Raw genomic sequence first — 21,003 nt, forward strand, 5'->3', positions numbered from 1 at the left:
CGAGCAGACGCAGATGCAGATGCAGATGCAGGCTGTCGAAACCAGCGCCGGGAAATGACCCAGCGAGCAGAACTGAGACGGCCTCAGAGCGCCATCTGTGACAAGCGAGGAAGCTCTCCCGGGGCCTCTCAGTGCTGGGCCCCTGGAGGGCCCGCCTGCCCCTGCGCTTGTCCGAGCACCAGGTGAGGGTCTTGGGAACCCCGTCTGCTGGGCACCGTGCCAGGGTGCTGGGCACAGTCGCCGCCACTCTTCCTCACCCCTCCCTGGGGCCCGTCACCGACATCCCCTGGACGTGAGACCAGGTCTGTCTTCTTCGATGCTCTGAAGACTCACGGACCCGAGCTGACTCGGGCTGCGGCCCCTCGGGCAGCGCCGCTGCGCTCCTTCAGGGGGCCGTGGCCAGTGCGGCCGGAGTCCTGCGGGAAGCCAAGGACAGTTCTGAGCGACAGAGCCCTGAACCGAGTGTCCACAGCACTGCTGCCCGTGGGTGTTGATAGCAAGGCCCGCCCCATACACACACGCGCACACACACATGTACAGACATGCACATACATAGACATACACACATGCACACACATACATGTGCACACACACGTATGCACATGCATGTGCATACATGCACGCACACATGCACACAACAGGGCGCACACACTTGCACACGCACGCACAGTCCAGGGCCCGGAGTGCTTCCTCGAGGGCTGGAGAGTGCCCTGGCTCTGGGTGAGGGCGGAGGCACCTCCTCCCCTCCGAGTGTGGCCTGTCGTGCTAAGGCAGCAGCCAGGCGCCTGCGGAGGGGCGTGTCCCCAGCGCAGAGGCAGGCCTGTGCCTACGTGAGACAGCCCCGCCCTGCCGCTTCCTCCGCGTGGCTGAGCTAGTGACCCCCTCCCCGAGAGGGGTCTGCCTGTCGCCGAGGGGCCCCCTCCCCCTTTCTTGCAGCGGAGTCCCTGCGGGAGCAGGTGGGCCAGGGGCGCTAGGGGAGACTGCCAGCAGAGGGCAGCAGAGGGCAGCGGCCCGGCTCCGAAGCCAGGAGAGCCATGCCTGCTCTCTGCCGAGGCTCCTTGCTCCCTCCTGCTGGTTCATTTGCACCCCAGGCTGCAGGGGGTGCCCTGGCAGGCCACCGCAGAGGGGGCCACGGAGGGGGGCCTGCCAGTCATGCGGGGGGGGGGGGGCGGGCGTCCTGCTGTGTGTGGTCCCAGTGTCTATGTCCATTCCGGTGTGCCTGTGTCCATCCATCCCAGTGTGTGTCCACTCAGTATGTCCATCCATCCTGGCGTTTATCCATCCCAGTGTGTATGTCCATCCTGGTGTGTGTGTCTATCCCGGGGTGTGTGTTCATCCCAGCGTGTCTATCCATCCCGGTGTATGTGTCCATCCCAGTGTGTGTGTGTCCATCCTTGTGTGTGTGTGTCCATCCATCCCGGTGTGTGTGTCCATCCAAGTGTGTGTGTCCATCCCAGTGTGTGTGTGTCCATCCCAGTGTGTCCATCCATCCCGGTGTGTGTGTTTATCCCAGTATGTGTATGTCCATCCCAGTGTGTGTGTCCATCCCGGTGTGTGTGTGTCCATCCCGGTGCCCAGTGTGTGTGTCCATCCATCCTTGTGTGTGTGTCCATCCATCCCGGTGTGTGTGTCCATCCTTGTGTGTGTGTCCATCCATCCCAGTGTGAGTGTCCATCCATCCCGGTGTATGTGTCCATCCATCCCAGTGTGAGTGTCCATCCCGGTGTGTGTGTCCATCCATCCCGGTGTGTGTTCATCCCGGGGAGTGTGAGTTCTGCAGTGACCACCCCTTTCCTGGCTGACTGCCACCGTCTGCTTCTAGTGCTGTCCCAGCTCTGAGGGCTTGTGACTGGCCGGCTGACACTCACCCCTCCTGCTGCCTGGGGTCAGTCCCCCCACCCGTTGGCTCTGGGGTCACAGACAGCTCACGCATCTTCTCTGGAGGGGGCGCCCCTGGGACCTCAGACTTCGGCGATGTGTGGAGGGGGGCAGCGGCGGCCCCGAGAGGCCGATGGCCGTGGGAGGGGTCGGAGAGGGGCCGGATCTGCCTGCTCTGAGGAGCCACTGGGGCCCAGGTTGATTGATCTGGACAGTCAGGCTGGGTCCCAGTGTCCCCCGTCAGCCCTGGTCCGGCCTGCTGGGAGGTGGTCCCACTGCCCGCCAGCCCGCCGGCCTGTCCACCTACCAGCCCACCTGCCCGCCGGCCTGTCCACCTACCATCCCACCTGCCCGCCGGCCTGTCCATACACCAACCCACCCGCCTGCTGGCCTGCCCTGCCCCCAGCCCACCGCCAGGTCTGAGTTCAGCTGAGAGTCTGGACCCGCTGGACCTTGTGGGCAGCAGCGAGGCCGGGGGGCCCGAGCCTGTCCGATGGGCGCCTGCTCCTTTCTGGTTCCAGATGGATGAGATCAGAGGGAAGGACCGAGTGATCCTGGCCCTGGAGAAGGAGCTGGGCGTGCAGACGGGCCAGACCCAGAAGCTGCAGCTGCAGAAGGAGGCGCTGGACGAGCAGCTGGTCCAGGTCAAGGAGGCCGAGCGGCACCACAGCAGCCCGAAGAGAGAGCTTCCCCCTGGCATCGGGGACATGGCCGAGCTCCTGGGCGCCCAGGTGAGCCCTCCCGCCCCTCCTCCCCCGAGCCTGGACGGCGGCCGGGCACGCTCAGACGGGCTGGACCGGGGCTGGGCCGTTTGTTCCGAGAGTGCTCATCAGGCTCCGGCTCTGCGCAGGGCCCGACCAGGGGGAGGGTCCGAGGGGCTGTTGGCAAGTCTGAAGCCTTGTCCCCTGGAGGCGAGCAGACCTGGGGTGTCGTCCAGGCGGCCTGACCCCGGACACCCCCGTGAGGCTCTTGCCTTCTGTGCTCGCTGCGTGTTCTCGGGAGCACCCGGGGTTTGGGAGGCCCCGAGCCTGCTCAGGTGCTTCTGTCCGGGGGGCGGGGGGGCTCCGCAGGACCAGCACATGGACGAGCGGGATGCCAGGCGCTTCCAGCTGAAGATCGCTGAGCTGAACTCGGTCATCCGGAAGCTGGAGGACAGAAACACGCTGCTGGCCGACGAGAGGAGCGAGCTGGTAAATGGGCGCAGCGGGCGCAGGGAGTCTCGGCGGGAGGCGCCCGCCCTGCTGTGGTCGTCTTGGTGGGTGGCGATGAAGCCACCGGGTGCTCCCTGCCCTCGATCCCGGCCCGAGTGTGCCGCGGGCAGAGCTGAGCGGTTCCGCGAGACGTGTCGGTGCCGCGGGGCCCCGCCCAGGCTGCCCAGTGAGTGGCCGGTGGTCACTATGAACCTTACCTGGCGTTGCCTGAAGCTCTGTCCACAAACCAAACCCTGAAAGCAGTTCCCGGCCCTGCAGCTGTTCCCGGAGGCGACCTCGGGCCCACGTTGGCGGCCTCGCCCTCTGTCAAGGCCCTGCGTGTGGAAGTGGACGGGGTCTGAGTTTTTATACTTTAGAAGTGAACCTTGGCCTCTGGCTAAACATGTGAGACCCTTTGGAGAAATACCGGCTCCTGGTACGTCTCGGTGCTCTGGGCCCAGCCCCGCCTCAGGGACAGCGCCCATAAGCCCCGCGGTGCCTCGCAGGGTCCCGGGACCCGGCATCCCTCCCTCCGCCTGGCTGAAGAGGCCCTGGGCCCACGACGCCGAGTCACGCCTCGGTCTCAGCCGACGCCTGATCCCTGACCGCGGCTGCTCTTGGTGCGAGGCGCACGTACCGGTCACCCGTGGGCTCAGGGGAGAGAATCTTGGCCACTGGGTTCAGCCCGGCCCCCAAGGTGCCCCCGGAGATGGGAAGGTGCCCGCCCATGTCGTCTGGAGCTGTTGGCCGTGGTGCCCCCAAGCTTCCCGTGTGGGAAGAGATCGGGCGCCCCTGTGGCCCACCTCCTGGGCACTGCCCCGGGCTTTCTCACGGGCTGTTTCTGGCGCTGCCCCCTGGGCTGACCACCTCTGCACGGCCCCCTGGGCTGACTGCCTCTTGCCCGCAGTGGGTGGTGCTGCGGCTCAGGGAGTCCTTCCTGCCACTCTGCAGGGTGGACTGGAAGTAGGGTGCAGGGGTCAGCCGCATGCTTAGTTTTTATTTTTGTTTTGGGGCCACACCCGGTGATGCCCAGGGCTCCTCCTGGCTCTGCACTCAGGATCACTCCCATGTGGGGTGTCCCCTGCCGTCATGCTGTCCCCACGTCTCAGCTCTGATGGCCACACTTGAGACGCGTCTGCAGGGAGCCCCCGCGTGCCTGGTGCTCCCAGCACCTTCTTGGTGACTGTCCTCTCTGCGCTCAGGCTGGGGGCGGTGTCCCTCCTGGGGGTCCCTGGGAGAGAGAAGCAGGCAGGGCCACCCACTTTGGACGTGTGGGGGTGTGGGGGTGCCGGTCAGAAGGACGGCAAGAGGCTTCTCCCGCTGCGTCCCTTTGTGTGAGGGGTCCGCTCCCTCCATCCCGCTCAGAGGACACAGACCGAGGCCCCGGCGGGCTGAGCGCGAGTATGTCCCCGGGTCTCGCGTGCAGCAGGGCGCCTCCATTTGTCCTTCCCTGACCCCCCTCTGCTTCCTGGCCTGGCCTCTATGCGGCAGGGTGTGATGGATTGTTCTAGAAACCTCCTGCTCCCAAACCGCAGGGGCTGGGGGCTCTGGGCTCTACCGAAGGGCTGAGCCTGTCCACTCTGGGGCTGGGCAGCGTGTGCACTTTGGGGGGGGGCATCCTACACGGACTCGGCCGGGGCCCCGAGGCAAAGGATGCAGACTGGGGCTCCCAGCAGTCTGGGGGGGCCTGGCCCTCGCGTGGGGTCAGGCCCCGACGCTGGCCCGTGCCGCCCGCAGCTGAAGCGCTCGCGGGAGACGGAGGTGCAGCTGAAGCCGCTGGTGGAGAAGAACAAGCGGATGAACAGGAAGAACGAGGACCTGCTGCAGAGCATCCAGCGGATGGAGGAGAAGGTCAAGAATCTCTCGCGGGAGAACGCGGAGATGGTGAGCCACGGGCGTGCGGGGAGGGCGGCGGGGTGGGGAGTCACGGGCGGGTGTGGTGGGCGTGGCTATTGTGGGGTGGCTGTGGGGAGTGTCTCCTCCCCCTGCTCCCGCGGGCGTCCTGGACATTGGCCTCCCGTCCCCCGTCCCCCGGGCCTCCAGCGCTGCCCCATCCCTTCCCTCCGCAGGGGCCAGAGTTGGGGCTTCCCTGTGCTGGGAACCAGGGAGCCCCTCTAGCCCACCCGGACCTCCTGCTCCCCCTCCATCCCCCTGCTCCTGCCCTACAGCCTCGCCCCTCCCCCTCCGCCCCCCAGTTTCACCCCCTGCAATCTCACCCCTGCCCCTGCTCCCCCTGTAGTCTCGACCCCCTGCAATCTCGCCCCTCCCCCTGCACCCCCATAGTCTTACCCTCCCCCACAGCCTCACCCCTCCCCCTCCACTCCCCAATCTCGCCCCCTGCAGTCTCACCCCTACTCCTGCTCCCCCCTGTAGTCTTGACCCCCTGCAATCTCGCCCCTCCCCCTGCACCCCCATAGTCTCACCCTCCCCCACAGCCTCACCCCTCCCCCTCCACTCCCCAATCTCGCCCCCTGCAGTCTCACCCCTGCTCCTGCTCCCCCCTGTAGTGTCGACCCCCTGCAATCTCGCCCCTCCCCCTGCACCCCCATAGTCTCACCCTCCCCCACAGCCTCGCCCCTCCCCCTCCACTCCCCAATTTCACCCCCTGCAGTCTCACCCCTGCTCCTGCTCCCCCCTGTAGTGTCGACCCCCTGCAATCTCGCCCCTCCCCCTGCACCCCCCCTAGTCTCGCCCCTCCCCCTCAGCCCCGGCCCCCGCCCCGGCCTCACTGAGCGCCGGCCCTCCCTGCCCAGAAGGAGAAGCTGTCCTCGCAGGCGTCGCTGAAGCGCCACACGTCCCTGACGGACCTGAGCCTGACCCGGGACGAGCAGGAGATCGAGTTCCTGCGGCTGCAGGTGCTGGAGCAGCAGCACCTCATCGACGACCTCTCGCTGGTGGGTGTCGGGGGCCGCGGGGCCCCCCGAAGCAGCAGCCCCTGGCTCTGAAAGGGCGTCCCTACTCCAGGGTCGGGTTCCGGGGTGACGCCTGTCCCGGGGCTGGGGCAGGTTGGGACACGCCTTGCACATGGGTCCAACTCCAGCCCCCGGGAGCCCAGGCCGCCCTGGGGTCCAGCGCCCGCGGGGTCCCGGGCCTCACTGCGGGGTCCTTGCTCCCCCTCCAGGTCGCCTGAGCCTGAGACTAAAGCGCGTCCGGTGGCTCCGAGCCACGGGCTGCACGGCCGCCGCCCCTCAGCCCCGCAGAGGGTCACTCTCAGCCCGGCCCCTGGGCTGGGGACACGGGTGCGGTGGGCTCGCGGGGGCGGGGTGCTGGGCTGTGCTGGACAGCACCTGCCACTTCCGTTTACAGGAGCGAGAGCGGCTCCTGCGCTCCAGAAGGCTGCGGGGCAAAGGCCTGAAGCCACCCAAGGTGAGGCGCGGGCGGGCACCCGGGGCGAGGGCGGGTGTGTCCCTGTGCCTGCGGCCTGGGGTGATGCCGCCCATGGGGGGGCCACACCTGCCTGCCCACCGCGCTCTCTGCAGAGAGACTCACTCGGGCCCTGTCGGGAAGCAGCCCCTCCCCGGGCCCGTGCCGGAACACCTTTCTAGAGCACTTTGGGACGTGCCGATAGGGGCCCCCAAGGACTCACGGGACATCTGCCACCCCAGACACCAACCTACCAGGCTTCTAGCTCCTGCCCTGCACCCCGGGGCTCTCCGGGGTTGTGCTGGAGGAGGCGGTTGGGAAAGCGGGTGCCCGCGTGTTTCGGGGGAGCCGAGCTGGCCCCTGCAGACACCTGTGGGCCAGGCTAGGGTGTCAGAAGGGGCACCGGGAGGAAAGGGGGCCAGGGGCCTAGCAGACCCAGGTCGAGGCCTCGCAGCACCAAAAGAAGAAATGAGATGGGGTGGGATGGGGCAGGGTGGGATGGAGTGAGATGGGGTGAGATGGTGCGGGATGGGGCAGGGTGGGATGGGGCAGGGTGGGATTGGGTGGGATGGGGTGAGATGGTGTGAGATGGGGCGGGATGGGGCAGGATGGAGCGGGATGGGGTGGGATGGGGCAGGGTGGGATGGGGTGAGATGGGGTGAGATGGCGCAGGGTGGGGTGGGGCGAGGCGGGTGGGGGAGGGGAAGGGCTGAGCTTCCAAGAGAGGGGCTGGTCACAGCTCAGAGGGGCCACTCCCTCCTCAGGGCAGTGGCCCCTGTGGCCCCGAGCCACTTCCCTCTGGAAAGAGGACGGCTGGGGGGCTGCCCGGAGAGGGGGCAGTGAAGGCCGAGCACGGAAGTTGGGGATGCAGACAGACAGACAGACAGACAACCGCCAGGCGGGCCCTGAGTCCTAGGCTGTGTCTACGCAGCCCTGCTCGCCCCGGCACGGGCTGCCTTGTGTGTCCTTAGCTGTCTCCTAGGAGGATGCCGGCACTTGGGGTCAGAGGCCGCCCCTCCGGGTGAGCTCATGTGGCCTGGCCGTGGACCCCTCCCCCTGGGGAAGAGCTTCAGCTCCAGGCGCGGGAGTATCCAGCCCCCCCCCACCCCAGCTTCCCTGCACCTTCCTGCAGGCTCTCCCCAGGCGTCCAGGCTGCAGCCTTGGGCTTCTGAGCATCCGTCCGGCCAGCGTCTGGCAGAGGGCAGCTGACTCTGTCGGGGTCTGACCCTGGCCCTGCCTGGCCCTGGGCCCCATCCTGCTCCCCAGGCCACACGGGGGTCCTGACACCCTTTCCCCTGGGCTGGGTGAAAGGTCAGAGACCAGCCGTCTCTGACTGATCAGAGACCAGCCGTCTCTGACTGACGGGTGGTCCGCCTGAGGGAAGGACCGTGACTGCTAGCCCGTGCCCGAGGCCTGCTTGGGCTGTCGGTGTCACTGGGGCTGGGGAAGTGTGAACACGACAGAGATGCAGATGTTCATGCTTTTCCTTCTGTGACTTGTCCTTTGCCCGTTGCTGTAGCTGCAGCGTCTGACAGGGTGCAGTATCTCCCCTTCCTTGTGCAACTGCTGGTCTGTCTAGAGAAGGTCACTGCGCTGGGCCCGGGCGTGGCCCCGCGGCAGATGTGGCTGCCGGCTCTGTGGCGCCGTGGAACCTGCAGGGTTTCCAGGCACACGAGTGTGACGAGCCTGGCGCCCGGGGAGGCCTTGCTGGCGACACGGTTGCTAGTGCTGTTCCCAGGGGCCCCTGCGGCCGCCGGGGGCCCAGGCCTGGACCGGATTGGCAGCGGGGCCGCGCGGGGTGCCAGGAGTCAGCCAGCGCGGGAGCCGTCCTTGGTGGTGACGAACGCACCCCTGGAAACTGGCTCCGCTCTGAGCCGCCCACACCCCAGCCATCTGCTCGGGCTGACACCCTCTCGCCAGGCGCCGGCCTGCCCGAGCACCCGCTCCCAGCACCCCAGCAGCCCCGGGCCCGGGGAAGGAGGTGCTGTGGGGGACACCGGTGCTTTCTCCAAGGACTGGGGCTCGGGGAAGGGCCGGCCGCCCGCCATGTGGCACTGAGCCCGTCTGCCCAGGCTGGCCGCGGGGCTGCCCCATGGAGTACATCCTCTTCGTGCTCTACTTCTCCTTCTTCCTCTGCCTGTGCGCCCTGGTGTGCCTGTACTTCTCGGGCTGCCAGGAGATGACCTACAGGCATGAAGGTAAGGCCGGCCGCCGGCGTGTGCCAGCCCTGCAGCTCGGGGGCGCCAGGACGCCCAGCTGGGCAGTGGGTATGGGCCCTTCGGGGTGTGGGGCCTGGCAGGGAAGGTCTGGGCGGGGGCGAGACAAGCACAGGGAGAGACAGCTGGGTGCTGGGCGTCGCACTCGCGCGAGAACGGGGGCACCCAGGCTGTGTCCCTCCTGCCCGGCTGCACGCTGGTGTTTGGGCTGGTTCCAGAGAAGGAGCACGACGGACTCGGGAAGGGCACGGCCGGCAGATGACAGCGCCCTCTGTGCGGGGCGCCTGCGGCGTGGCAGCTGGCAGGGGCCCCTAGAAGCCCCTCACCCAGGGAGTAGTGTCAGGAAGAGGAGGCGAGGGAGATGGGAAAGTCCTCGAGACCTTGGCTTTTAACATGCCGCTGCGCGGGTTTGTCTCCTGGCTGTGGGGAAATCGGGCTGGAGAAAGGGTTCCCCTCCCCCGAGAAGCCCCTGGGCTGCCCCCCACGCGTTCCTGTGCCCAGCCCCTTCAGGCTGCGCCTCGGTCCCCGTCACCAGGGAAGTGGCGCTCTCTCTAGCTGCCCAGTGGCGGCTTGGCGTCCCGGCCGGCCTCGGGGCGCCCTAGGCGTCGGGGCTCTGTGTGGCTGTGCTGGCCCCCGGGATGACGCCTGCCCAGCCCGGAGCCCCCCGGAGCCCCCCTGCCGCAGCTGCAGGCGGGAGTAGCGCGGTGGGGCGCCTCGTGGTGAGGAGAGCAGTGCACGGGGCAGGCAGCAGCCCTGCACCTGGCCAGCTGCCAGCCAGCAGCTGCCCCGCCGCAAACACACGGTCCCCCGTGGCCAGGCAATTAGCGCTGTTTACAGAGAGGGGCCTCCAGAGGCTGCCCCGAAAGTGAGGAGCCTGGGGCTCCCGAAGCAGTTGAGGCCTGGGGGTCACCCACTGGTGTCACCGGGCAGCGTGGCCATCGCTCCCTCCAGCTGGCAGCGTTGGTGCCCGACCTCGGGGCGGGTGTCTCCTCTGCAGCGGACACCCGCGTGTCTGAGAAACGGAGCTGGTGGCTCTCACGTCTCTGCCCCTAGTGTCCTGCGGCAAGGGAGGGGGCGTGGGTCGGGGGAACCCGCGGGCAGGGCTTAGCAGGTGCCCTGGGCGTGGCGCTCGGGACAGCCACTGTTTCTGCAGTGCCTGCTGCGCGCCCCCACCCCCTGCAGCACCCGCATTCCAGCCCGCTCGGCTCGCGTGCCCCCCGGGGCAGCCGTCACCACCAGCCACGTGTTTCCCATCGGTGGCCTGAGTGCTGGGGAGAAACGACAGAGGATGGGGAGGCGGGCGGGCTGGCTCGGAGGGGCGCGGACCCCCACCCGACGTGACGCGTTTGAGCAAAGACGGGGGAAGCGTGGCTTCTGGGAGGAGCTGACAGGTGCGGCTAGGGCGAGGCTGCGGTGGGGGCGTGGCCGCGTGCTGGTGGGCGTGTCCACAGGTGGGTGGGGCGTGGCCATCGACAGGTGGGGCGGGGCCACAGGCAGTGGGGGCGTGGGCACGGGTGGGCGTGGGCACATACTGAGGGGTGGTGACCTGCTGTTTCCTTTCTAGCAGACGCCTCATTTCACCAGTGGCCTGAGTTATCTATCTTAAAAAGCCAGACAATAGCCCCCTCTTAGGGGGGTCGGTCCAGTGTGGCCCACGCTTGCTCAGCGCATGCGCCCTCCGCCGCCGCCCTCCCCCCCCCCCCACCCTCGCCCCTATCTGGCACAAAGTGTCCCCCGGGACCGTGTCTCCGGCTCCCCTCTCCTTAGCGCAGAGTGCCGGGGCCCTTCCTCCCCGGGCACAGTGCCCGCACCTCCTGACCGCCCAGGTGAGGCCTTCCGTGGAGAAGCAGACGTGCCCGGGGGCTGAGGACTCATGATAAGCTCCTGAGCCCGGAGCCAGTAGCATCGCCTGCGCTGACACTGGCCACCACCCATGCTGGCTGTCATTAGCCACCGCCCCGCAGAAAGTGCCCGGAGCAGGGGCACCCCTCCGACCTGACTCCCCTGCACCTTGCCGTTCACAGAAGCATGTTGTGGAGACATTTTTTGGATTTGACGAGGAGTCAGTGGACTCAGAAACCTTGTCTGAGACGTCGTGCACCACGGACAGGACAGACCGGGCCCCAGCCACCCCCGAGGAGGACGTGGACGATGTAAGCCCACCCGGTGCTGCGTTGCTTCTGCCTCTGAGCCGGCCTGCTCCCGGGACACGCCTGACCATGCACACACACAGACATGCAGAGATGGACATGTACGAACATGCATGCACACAGGGCATGCATACAGACATGGCATGCACATGCACACATGGATATGCACACATGTGGACATGAATACACAGGCATATACACACATGGGCACACATGCACACAAGGACAGACATGGACATGCACGCACAGATATGCGCACACACGGACACGCACAACCTACTGGAAATTGTGGCATTCCCCCTCCTCCCGTGTGTTCCCATCCGTGCGGAGAGAAGCCAGGCTACACAGGGTAGAGCCGGTTAGCCTTCTGCTCCCCCCGGTAGCTAACGGGTCCCAGTGCTCCTGCTTGCAGGCAGCACCCCCCTTTCCCGCGTCACTGCAGAGCCCAGATTCCATCCCAGAGGGAGCCTGGGAGTGGGCAGTTCTGGCCGGAGGGGGGTCACCAATCACTGCTCCCTTCGGAGGACGCTGGGGCCCTGGTCCCTGCCACGCGCTCCAGGTTCCCGGGGCTGTTTGTGGGGGGGCGAGAGGCCCGGCCTCCACCCCGGCCTTCGTCACGTCCCGTCTGTCCTTGTCCACTTTGCCCAGGCCCCCAGCAGGGAGGAGGCGGACCTGCGCTTTTGCCAGCTGACGCGGGAGTACCAGGCACTGCAGCGGGCCTACGCGCTGCTGCAGGAGCAGGTCGGGGGCACGCTGGACGCCGAGAGAGAGGCCCGGGTGAGTGGCCAGCCCACGTGTCGGCGGCCGTCACGCGTCCCCTTAGGAGGCTGGGCCCCCCCGTCACCTTGCCCTCGCCCCTCCCCGCTGCAGACTCGGGAGCAGCTGCAGGCCGACCTGCTGCGGTGCCAGGCCAAGATCGAGGACCTGGAGAAGCTCCTGGTCGAGAAGGGGCAGGTGAGCTGGTGTGGCTGCGGGGGGGGGGGCGGGGGGGGCTCAGCGCCCGTGTCCCTGGCTGCATCCTGCCAGCCTGTCCACCCGGGGCAGAGGTCCTCCCTCCACATGCTCGCTTGGCCCGGCGCTGCTGGGCCTCGCGCGCCCGAACTAGGAGATGGGTCAGCAGCTCTGCGAGGTGGCAGCTGGACAGCCCCCTGCCTGGTGCCTGGGTACCCCTGATTTGGGGCCAGCTGTGGCCATGTTTCTTCTCCTCGCAGCTGCCCGGGCCGTCCCGGTGCCTTCAGGGAGCACTGGACGGCAGAGCCCAGGCCCAGGTACCTGGCAGGCGCTTGCTGTCCCCTGCAGGGCACTGGCCAGCTGGGTGCGGGCAGCGGTGCTGGAACCCCGTCCTCTCCTCACTGGGGCTCCCTGGCTCTCGGCCCTGGTGCAGGGGGAAAGGCGCAAGGAGGGGATTTGGGCCAGAGTGAAGGCAGGAAGGTCCACCCCGAGTTGCCCAGGAGGGGCCGGCCCCTCTCCGTGAGAAGAGCCCGGCCTGGCCCTTGCAACCACGTGTGGGGACCAAGTACGGAGGCCCCTGAGCCTTCAGCAGGGGCCCAGGGAACACCCGGTAAGGCCGCGGTCATGCGCTGCCCCGCTGGAGGCATGAAGGGGTCTGACCGCAGAGCTGCCCGCTGTCCTCAGCTTGTAGGTGGACGGGGGGGGGGGGGGGAGGCGGCCACGCTGGCCCCTGGCTCCCCAGGGCTCTGTCAGCTCCAGAGGCCAGGACCCGTCTCGCCCTTTCCGTAGGACTCGAAATGGGTGGAAGAAAAGCAGCTGCTCATCAGAACAAACCAAGACCTGCTGGAAAAGGTGAGAAACGGTCACCGCTCAGACGCCAGCACAGGACCTGAGCCAGCCCTAGGATCCACCTGACCTAGACCCCCGTCCCCAGGACCCACGTGATCCGAACACCCGCCCCATCCATCCATCCATGTGCCCTAGAACCAAACCCCGCCCCCAGACCTCACATGACCCAGACCCCTGCCCCCCATCCACGTGACCTAGACACATGCTCAGAATCACACATGGCCTAGAAACACACAAAGACACGCACCCCCGCCCCCTCAGGAACCCATGTGACATAGACACCCCCCCCCCCCCAGGATCGAATCCCTCATGACATGTGACCTCCACACCGATCCTTCCTCTCAGGGTCTGTGTGACCTGGATGCCCACCCCCCTGAGTCCCCTGCCACCTGCATGCCTGGCCCTGCGTATCCCGCGCCCAGATTTAGTAGGGCTCGGGCCCCCCAGTCCCCTGCCTCACTAGGAGTCTCCCCCAGGCCTCTCTGCTCCGGGCACTGGCTCTGGTTCTGCCCCCTAGGCTGAGCCCTGCGATGTGGCAAGGGTCCCTCCCTCCAGGGACACGAGGCACCATGAGGCCCCTCGGGCTGGACCTGTGGGCAGGTCAAGGGGCTTGGCTTCCTTCTCTGCCCCGGGAAGTTCCCAGTCGCCTGGGGGGGGGTGTGAGGCCCTCCAGTGCCCTCCCGAGTGCCAGCCGGTGGGCTTCTGTTTCAGTGCCTTTATTGGGTATCGTAGAACATCTCCCGCAGCCCCCAGAGGTGTCAGGGGGGCCTGGGCAGGCTCTGCACAGTCCCTGTAGCTTCTACTGTGGAGTAGAGTGGCTCAGACTTAGCTTTCAGGAACGTTCTAGAATGTTGACGTGGACGAGCCTGCTATGAGAGCATGCATGTGTGTAACTCGGCCCGGTCCCGCTCTACCAGTGACCACAGCGAGTGGCTACTCCCGTCCTGCCTCTCCACAGCTCTGGGGGGCCTGGGCCAGGCCCCTCGTCCTATGGGAGAGGTGGACCGTCCCTGTCCCTGCGGGTCTGGGCACCAGGGCCTGCCGCCATGGTTTCCCAGAGTCCAGCAGAAGCGTCCAGTGGGTGTTGGTCTCTGACCATGACGCATGCTGGCTACTGCATCCTGGTCAGCCAAGTTGGCCGAGAGTCAGGGCTGTGGGCCTCAGAGGGCTTCCCGGCCCTCCAGGTGACATGAGCTCCCAGGAGAAGCTCTGGGACACCGGGGACAGTGATTGCCCGCTGCCTTTGTGGGGTGGCCTTGTCCCGGGGGACACGGAATGCGGGGGAGGGTCAGAAACACCCTGGTCTTCCTTCTGCCTGACCTTAGGGAAGGGTCCCCGTTGCCCAAGCCTCAGTTTCCCTAGCCCCGATTAGTCTGTAGGTGAGTGACGAAAGCGTGCCCGGCTCACCCCCGGGTATGTCTGCTCTAGATCTATAGGCTGGAGCTGGAAGAGAACCAGCTGAAGAACGAGATGCAAGACGCCAAGGACCAGAACGAGCTGTTAGAGTTCAGAGTGCTAGAGCTGGAAGTAAGAGACTCTCTCTGTTGTAAACTCTCAAACGGAGCAGACCTTCCCTTTGAGCCCAAACTGAGATTCCTGTGATGCGCCCAGAGGTCTGCAAGCATGTGTACAGGGGCGTGTCATAGCTGTTTTCTCCCTCCCTCCCTCCCTCCCTTCTTTTTTAAATCTGTATGTTCGGAATAATTTCACTGCCTTAACTGTTCTGGAGAGAATGCTCACCGGTCTTTGGACATGTACCAGAGCTAATATATTTATTGCCTACGGCTTGTTTTGCACTTAATAAAATAATTTGGTTTTGCAATATTTTGCCTTTTTTATTTGTGTTCATTTCCATAACTACTTCTTCCCTGCATGCATAGTCGCCTGGGAGGCGCTCACAGCCGGCCCCTCCCGGCACACCTTTTTACCTGACTTTGCATGCCGTGAAGCCCACTTTTGGGTGAGCCGGCCCGCCCCACAGCTGACCTAGAGAGCGTTTCCTGCTCAGGTGGCTCATTTTCTATTTGCCAGGTCCACCGAGGTAAGTAAAGACACGGTCCCAGGAGGTCCTGTGTAGGGGGTGAGGAAGCTCAGTGCCTGGCCTCCGTGTCTGAGGGGACCCCCACACCCGCGCAGCCGCCCACAGGAGGCCAGTGCCGAAGCCCGGAGCTGTCCGAGCCCTCCGGCATCCACTGTCGCTTGGGGATCTCGCCTGGTGTGTCACTGTCTCGCTTTGCTACCATGTTACTCCATAAGCTGTTTTTTTTTTCTTTCTTTTCAATGGTTGGTTTCATTTAAAAACCATCAACATTTCATTATTTTTTTCTTAATTTTGTTATTTTTTCCAGTGAAGCAAGATAGTTTGTTTTTTTTTAATTGAAACAGAAAGATGTGAGAGGAGAGAAAGAGGGGAAACGTGTTCGGGAGAGAACACGCACTCCAAGGGGACAGAGAAGCCAGCAAGACCGTGTCCAGGGGAGGAGCCCAGAGCCGTCAGCCTCTAACCCTCACCAGTCCCGGGACGCCCCTCAGCGCCCCTCAGGGGGCCCCGCCTGCGTGTACGGGCCCCCCAGGCTTTCTCTGACTGACTTCGCTCGCGCGCCAACCTCGGGGGGCCGAGGCAGGGCTGCGTGGGGAGGCCCGCCTGGCAGTGCCCCGGGGCCCGCTCTGGGCCGCCATCTCCTCACAGCTTTGCTCAGTGGCCTCGAATGCGCTGACGCGGCTCCACCCTCCTCAGGGGCTTTGGAAACGAGTTTTCCACCTTGTTCCTTTGGAGACGCTTTCTTCTCCCGTGGGGCTCCGGGAGGAGGCGTGGCGGGTCCCCAGGGCCCCCCGGGACCATTGGCTCCAGGCCAGCTGGGCCCGGGTTTCCTGGGAGTGACTGGATTAACCTGGCTTCTCTCTCCTGTCGCCCTGTGCCAGAGCTCCTCCTGAGACCCCCGTCCGCTAGGGCCCCTCCCGGGCCCCTTCTCTGCGCCTACACCCGCCTCCCTGCCGTTGCCAGCCCGCCCCCACCAGCCAGTCCTGCCCGCTCCCCCAGGCCAGGCCGTCAGGGCCCTGAGAACCGCCGGCTGAGGGGGCTCAGGTCTCACAGAGGGACCAAAGGCTCCCTGGGGTCTCACACACACTCCCCCCACGCGCTCTAGTATACCCCCACACTCACACTGACACGCACACTCGTACACACCACATTCCCTCAGCCTCACACCACTCCCACACACACACACACACGCCTCACACACATATACACACTCATATAGCCATCACGCAAATGCTAACAGATGCCCACACACATGCCCCTCCACAGACTCATACACCCCCCATTCTCACACACACACTCCACTCACACACACATACGCATTCTCACACACACACTCCACTCACACACACATACGCATTCTCACACACACTCCACTCACACACACATACGCATTCTCACACACACACACTCTACTCACACACACATACAGATTCTCACACACACACTCCACTCACACACACATACGCATTCTCACACACACACTCCACTCACACACACATATGCATTCTCACACACACACACTCTACTCACACACACATACAGATTCTCACACACACACTCCACTCACACACACATACGCATTCTCACACACATACACTCCCACACTCTCATACACCCCCTCACATGCATATACACCCCACACACTCACACACCCCCTCACACACACACACTCACACACACTCAAGTACTCCTCACGTGAAGGCTTACACCCACACACATGCCCCTCCACAGACTCATACACCCCCTTCCACACACATATACATTTGCACCTCCCACACACATTCTCACACACATGCACTCACATCCCCCGCTCACACACATACACGTTCTCACACACATACAGTCACACTTCCCCACTCACGCACATGCACTCACACCCCCTCACATGTACACGCACACCCCCCTACACACATTCTCACACACTCACACCTCCACGCTCACATGCAGGCACATGCATACACTCACACACACACTCACACACATACACGCACTCACACTCACACACAGACACGCACCCACTGCCACAGCATTCCCGGTCATGCACACAGACGCAGGACAGCGGCCATGTGGGGCGACCGAGGCAGCCGCTGATCCGGTCCTGCTCGTGGCCTCAGTCTCCGTCCCAGTGAAAGGTGGCATCTGGGGACACGGGCGATGTCGCTCTGGACGGCCCGTCCTAGCTGGGAGCCCTGGCTTGGGAGGCCGTGCCTGGCGGGGCGCGGGCGCCGCTAACTCTTCCTCCCTAGCCATAGGTAAGATGCCCCGGGCGCCCGCGCAGGAGGGGGCTGCGGCCTGGAGAACGGCCGGGCCGGCGGGCAGCGGCGGGCACGGCAGGACAGAGGCGTGGGCACGAGCCGGTCGAGTTCTGTGTTTCAACCCCGTCTTCTCCCCAGGAGAGAGAGCGGAGGTCGCCGGCCTTTAACCTCCAAATTGGCGCCTTCCCCGAGAACTCCAGCAGCGCGCTCCAGCTGTTCTGTCGCCAAGAAGGAGTGAAGGTAGCACGCGGGGCGCCGGGGCACGGGGAGAGGACGGGCTGAGGCCAGTGGCCCCGTCCGGCCACGCTGGCCGCCGCCACCCGGCGCCGTTCTGTCCTTCCCTGCTCGGCTGGCTCGGGTGTGGGGGCTTCCTCCTGGCTCTGCGCTCAGGCGGCCCCTGGCAGGCTCGGGGCCCTCCGAGGTGCCGGGCTGGACCCCCGGACGGAGGATGCCCTCCTGCCTCAGCCGCTGTCTTGAGCAAAGGCAGAGCCCACGTCGCCTCCCTCTGCCTCTGGTGCCCGCCCGGGTGCGCCCGCCCACAGGAGCCCTCCCGGGGTGCTGGCTGGGGCCCTACCTCGGGGGTCAGCTGGCTCTGGTGAGAGCGCAGGCGTGAACGCCCACGTCTTTTCCAGGATGTGGATATCTCTGAACTCATGAAGAAGTTAGATCTCCTGGGCGATAACGGGGTAACTATCGGCCTGGCTCTCCTGGGCTGCTCCGTGCTCCGTGCTCTGTGCTCTGTGCTTGTCTTGTGTGTTCAACGACCCCAGAGTCGCAGGTCTGATGGGTGTCATGTTCCCGGAAAGGGGGGCGGGCAGGGGCCGTCTTTGCCAGAAGCGGTTCCAGAGTTAGGATGTCCTGAGCAGGGGGGCGGGGGGCCACGAGGGGGCCCGGGGACCACTCAGGACGTGCTGCTGGACGGCGGCCTGGCGCCCCCTGGAGGGACGGGCCCGCGGAGGCAGAGACCGCCATCAGACTGCCCTGCGCGGCCGTGGGAGACGCCCTGCCCGTTTCTGTGTTCTAGAATTTGAGGAATGAAGAACAGGTCGCCATAATCCAGGCCGGGACCGTGCTGGCCCTGTGTGAGAAGGTAGAGTGGTCAGCGCCTCTGTGTCCACCCCGTGTCCGAGCTCCCGGCTCCGGACCACACACCGTGCACCGGGCCTCGCTCTGGGGGCTGCATGTGTGTCCCCGCCCCGTCCCCCTGCACGAGCCGCATGTGCATGCCGACCCCTGCCCGGCCAGCAGCTCGGGCAGCAGGGCCTTCTGCCTCACACCCTGCGAAGCCTGGACACAGTCGTAGCCCCAGGGGTCTGGCCGTGCCCTGCCCATACCCAGCCCTGGAGACTGGCAGCGTGGGCTCCAGACAGTGTGCAGGACCCGACCCCACCCGTCACCAGCCCTCAAGGGCACCCTGACCCGGCCAAGGCTTACGCAGAGGAGGAGAGGCCACTGCCAGGCGCTGCCGTCCCCCCAGTTGGCCCCACTGCCAGGCGCTGCCCGTCCCCCCAGCTGGCCCCGCTGCCAGGCGCTGCCCGTCCCCCCAGCTGGCCCCGCTGCCAGGCGCTGCCTGTCCCCCTAGCTGGCCCCACTGCCAGGCGCTGCCCGTCCCCCCAGCTGGCCCCACTGCCAGGCGCTGCCATCCCCCCAGCTGGCTCCCTCTCCTGTAGCATCATCCGCTGCTCTGATGCTGTCCGTCTGTCCATGTTTGTCCGTGAGGCATGTTTGGATCCACGCACCCACTCTGGCACCCAAGCCCCTTTGTGTGGCGCTGGCCTCGTGTTGCCACCTCACAGGCCACCCCCCACATGGCACATGGCTTCCCCGCCAAAGCACCGGAGCCAGACGCTGTTTTTAAGGTGCTAACGATCCTCATGATTCCTTCCGGAAGGTTCCAAGGGCGCATAAACACAGCTTCCCGCCCCCTCCGGTGCTGGTGAGGAGTCAAGGCCAGGCCGGCCCGGCCCGGCGGGAGGGACCCCCAGCCGAGCCTCGTCTCAAGGGCCGGGCTCAGGCCGCGCCAGGCAGCGGGAGGCATCTCGAGCACAGGCGGCCATGCACTGGGAGCCCCGCGCGGGCACCGCCACCCTGTGTCAGCGCACCCAGAGGCGTGTCTGCCTGCCACTCCAGAGAATGCCAGGGAGCCTTGAACCCCACCCACACCCACTCACTCACTGACATACTAGCACCCTCACACTCACACACACACTCACACTGTATACTCACTCACACAGACTCACACACTCACACACAGTTACACATACAATCATTCACACACTCTCACACTTACACTCACCCACACACTCACACACTCACACACACTCATTCACACACTGTACACTCACTCACACAGACTCACACACACTCACACATAGTTACACACAATCATTCACACACTCTCATACTTACACACTCACCCACACACTCACACTCACACACACACTCACATACTGTACACTCACTCACACAGACTCACACACAATCATTCACACACTCTCACACTTACACACTCACCCACACACTCACACACACACTCACACTCACACACTCACTCGCTCACTCACACTCATTCACTCTCTCTTACACTCTCACACATCCACTTGCTCAGTTACTCACTTATTCACTCATCACTCATTTACTCGCTCGTGTGCCCACTCACTCATTCACCCTCCCGCACTCCCCCACTCACGCGCTCCCTCTCTGTTCATTCCCTCCCTCCCTCCCCACTCACTAGGTGGCACCTGCAGGTGTGTGAGCCCCCCCACCCCCCAGGGCCTGGTGCCTCCTGAGCCTCAGTGCCTCAGAGCACTGCTGAGGGAGTGCCCCGCCAAGCACCCCGCCCCAGTTTGCTCCCGCAGGCCGCACTGGCGTGCAGAGCCCGGGGGCTGCCAGACCGAGTGGTGGGCAGGCAGTTCGGCCTCAGCCCTCGCGTCAGGGCGCCCTTCCTTCGCCGCCAGGCCTCGCCGGCCTGTCCTTGGGACCCTCGTCCTCTCAGCTGCCCCAGGAGACGAGCACCTGTGTCCCCACAGGTGACCTCAGGCCTCCCCGGCACGCGCCTCCACCCGCGCCAGCACCTGCCTGAGCACCATGCCCTGAGCCCCCCAAGTGACCAGCATGGCCCGCACTGTGCCCCACCTGCTCCTCTGCATCCCTCGGGGTGGCCGGAGCCGGCCCTGACCCCTCCAAGGCCATCCTTGTGCCCTGGACTTAGTCCGGCGTTTCTCGTCCCCCTCAGGCTCTGGGTCTGGCGCCCACAGGACAGAGGAGGGACCAGCGTCCAGCTTGCCGAGGGCTGGTGCAGGGGCAGGCTCGGGGGCAAGGCGGGCGGCTGCCCAGTGGGGGCAGGTGTGGCGGGGGGCTGGTGGGCTGTTTCCTGGTGCCCTCAGGACCCACCGCTCCCCAGAGGCGCCTTCTACCCCAGAGTGAAGGACGTACCCCTGGGACTCGGGGCCTGCTCTGCCTCCACTTCCTCCACCCTCAGGAACCCACTGGCCATCAGAGCCACACCGGGGACCCCTGGTGCCCCCAGCAGACGTCCACATGGACGTCTCCCACCTGTGCCAAGCCCCCTCCCACCTGTGCCAGCCAGCAGGAAGATGCCCGTTCACATCCCTCTGCACCCACCAGGGAGGGCGGGGAGAGAACAGCACCGGCTCTGGCTCCGGGCACCCGTGGGAGCTCTGGACCCCCAGAACCCTCTGTGCTCCCCACCCAGGGCTCGCTCACCTCGTCCCGCACTGAGCCAGAACCATCGGCAGCCTAGATGAATCCTCCAGGGGCTGGGACTCCCCTGCAGTGCTCAGGGCCCGACACCGCATGACCCCAGTGTTTGGCCAGAGGGGCCTTGTGTCTGGGCGCCAGGCAGTGCCCGTCAGAGCTGGGCCTCAGCATGGCCAGGGTGGTGCTTCCCAGAGCGTGTCCGCCCACTGCCCGCGTCCCCACACTGCCCGCATCCCCACACTGCCCATGTCCTTCCTCCACACTGCCCGCGTCCCCACACTGCCCACGTCCCCACGCTGTCCTCGTCCTTCCCCCACACTGCCTGCGTCCCCCACACTACACGTGTCCCCCCCACCCGCGTCCCTGCCCCGCCCAGTGGCTCTGGTGCTC

General features: G+C 65.6%; 1 protein-coding gene across 5 annotated transcripts in view; it reads left to right on the forward strand.

Annotated features, from left to right (window-relative positions):
• The window catches only part of LOC101537407 (janus kinase and microtubule-interacting protein 1), a 113,050-nt gene that overhangs the window by 36,827 nt on the left and 55,220 nt on the right, over positions 1 to 21,003 (forward strand). For 4 of the 5 annotated variants that reach the window (XM_055138358.1, XM_055138357.1, XM_055138356.1 and 1 more), the window contains 13 exons: positions 2,400 to 2,609; positions 2,949 to 3,068; positions 4,806 to 4,952; positions 5,822 to 5,962; positions 6,375 to 6,434; positions 10,672 to 10,800; positions 11,446 to 11,574; positions 11,668 to 11,751; positions 12,538 to 12,600; positions 14,026 to 14,124; positions 17,032 to 17,133; positions 17,526 to 17,579; positions 17,918 to 17,983. In XM_055138358.1, the coding sequence (XP_054994333.1) occupies positions 2,400 to 2,609; positions 2,949 to 3,068; positions 4,806 to 4,952; positions 5,822 to 5,962; positions 6,375 to 6,434; positions 10,672 to 10,800; positions 11,446 to 11,574; positions 11,668 to 11,751; positions 12,538 to 12,600; positions 14,026 to 14,124; positions 17,032 to 17,133; positions 17,526 to 17,579; positions 17,918 to 17,983 (1,404 nt within the window). Of the gene's footprint in view, positions 1 to 2,399; positions 2,610 to 2,948; positions 3,069 to 4,805; positions 4,953 to 5,821; positions 5,963 to 6,374; positions 6,435 to 10,671; positions 10,801 to 11,445; positions 11,575 to 11,667; positions 11,752 to 12,537; positions 12,601 to 14,025; positions 14,422 to 17,031; positions 17,134 to 17,525; positions 17,580 to 17,917; positions 17,984 to 21,003 lie in introns of those variants that run through there. The other variant, XM_055138360.1, reaches the window with a different exon arrangement.

The sequence above is a fragment of the Sorex araneus genome, chromosome 5, assembly GCF_027595985.1.
Source record: "Sorex araneus isolate mSorAra2 chromosome 5, mSorAra2.pri, whole genome shotgun sequence".
NCBI lineage: Eukaryota > Metazoa > Chordata > Mammalia > Eulipotyphla > Soricidae > Sorex > Sorex araneus.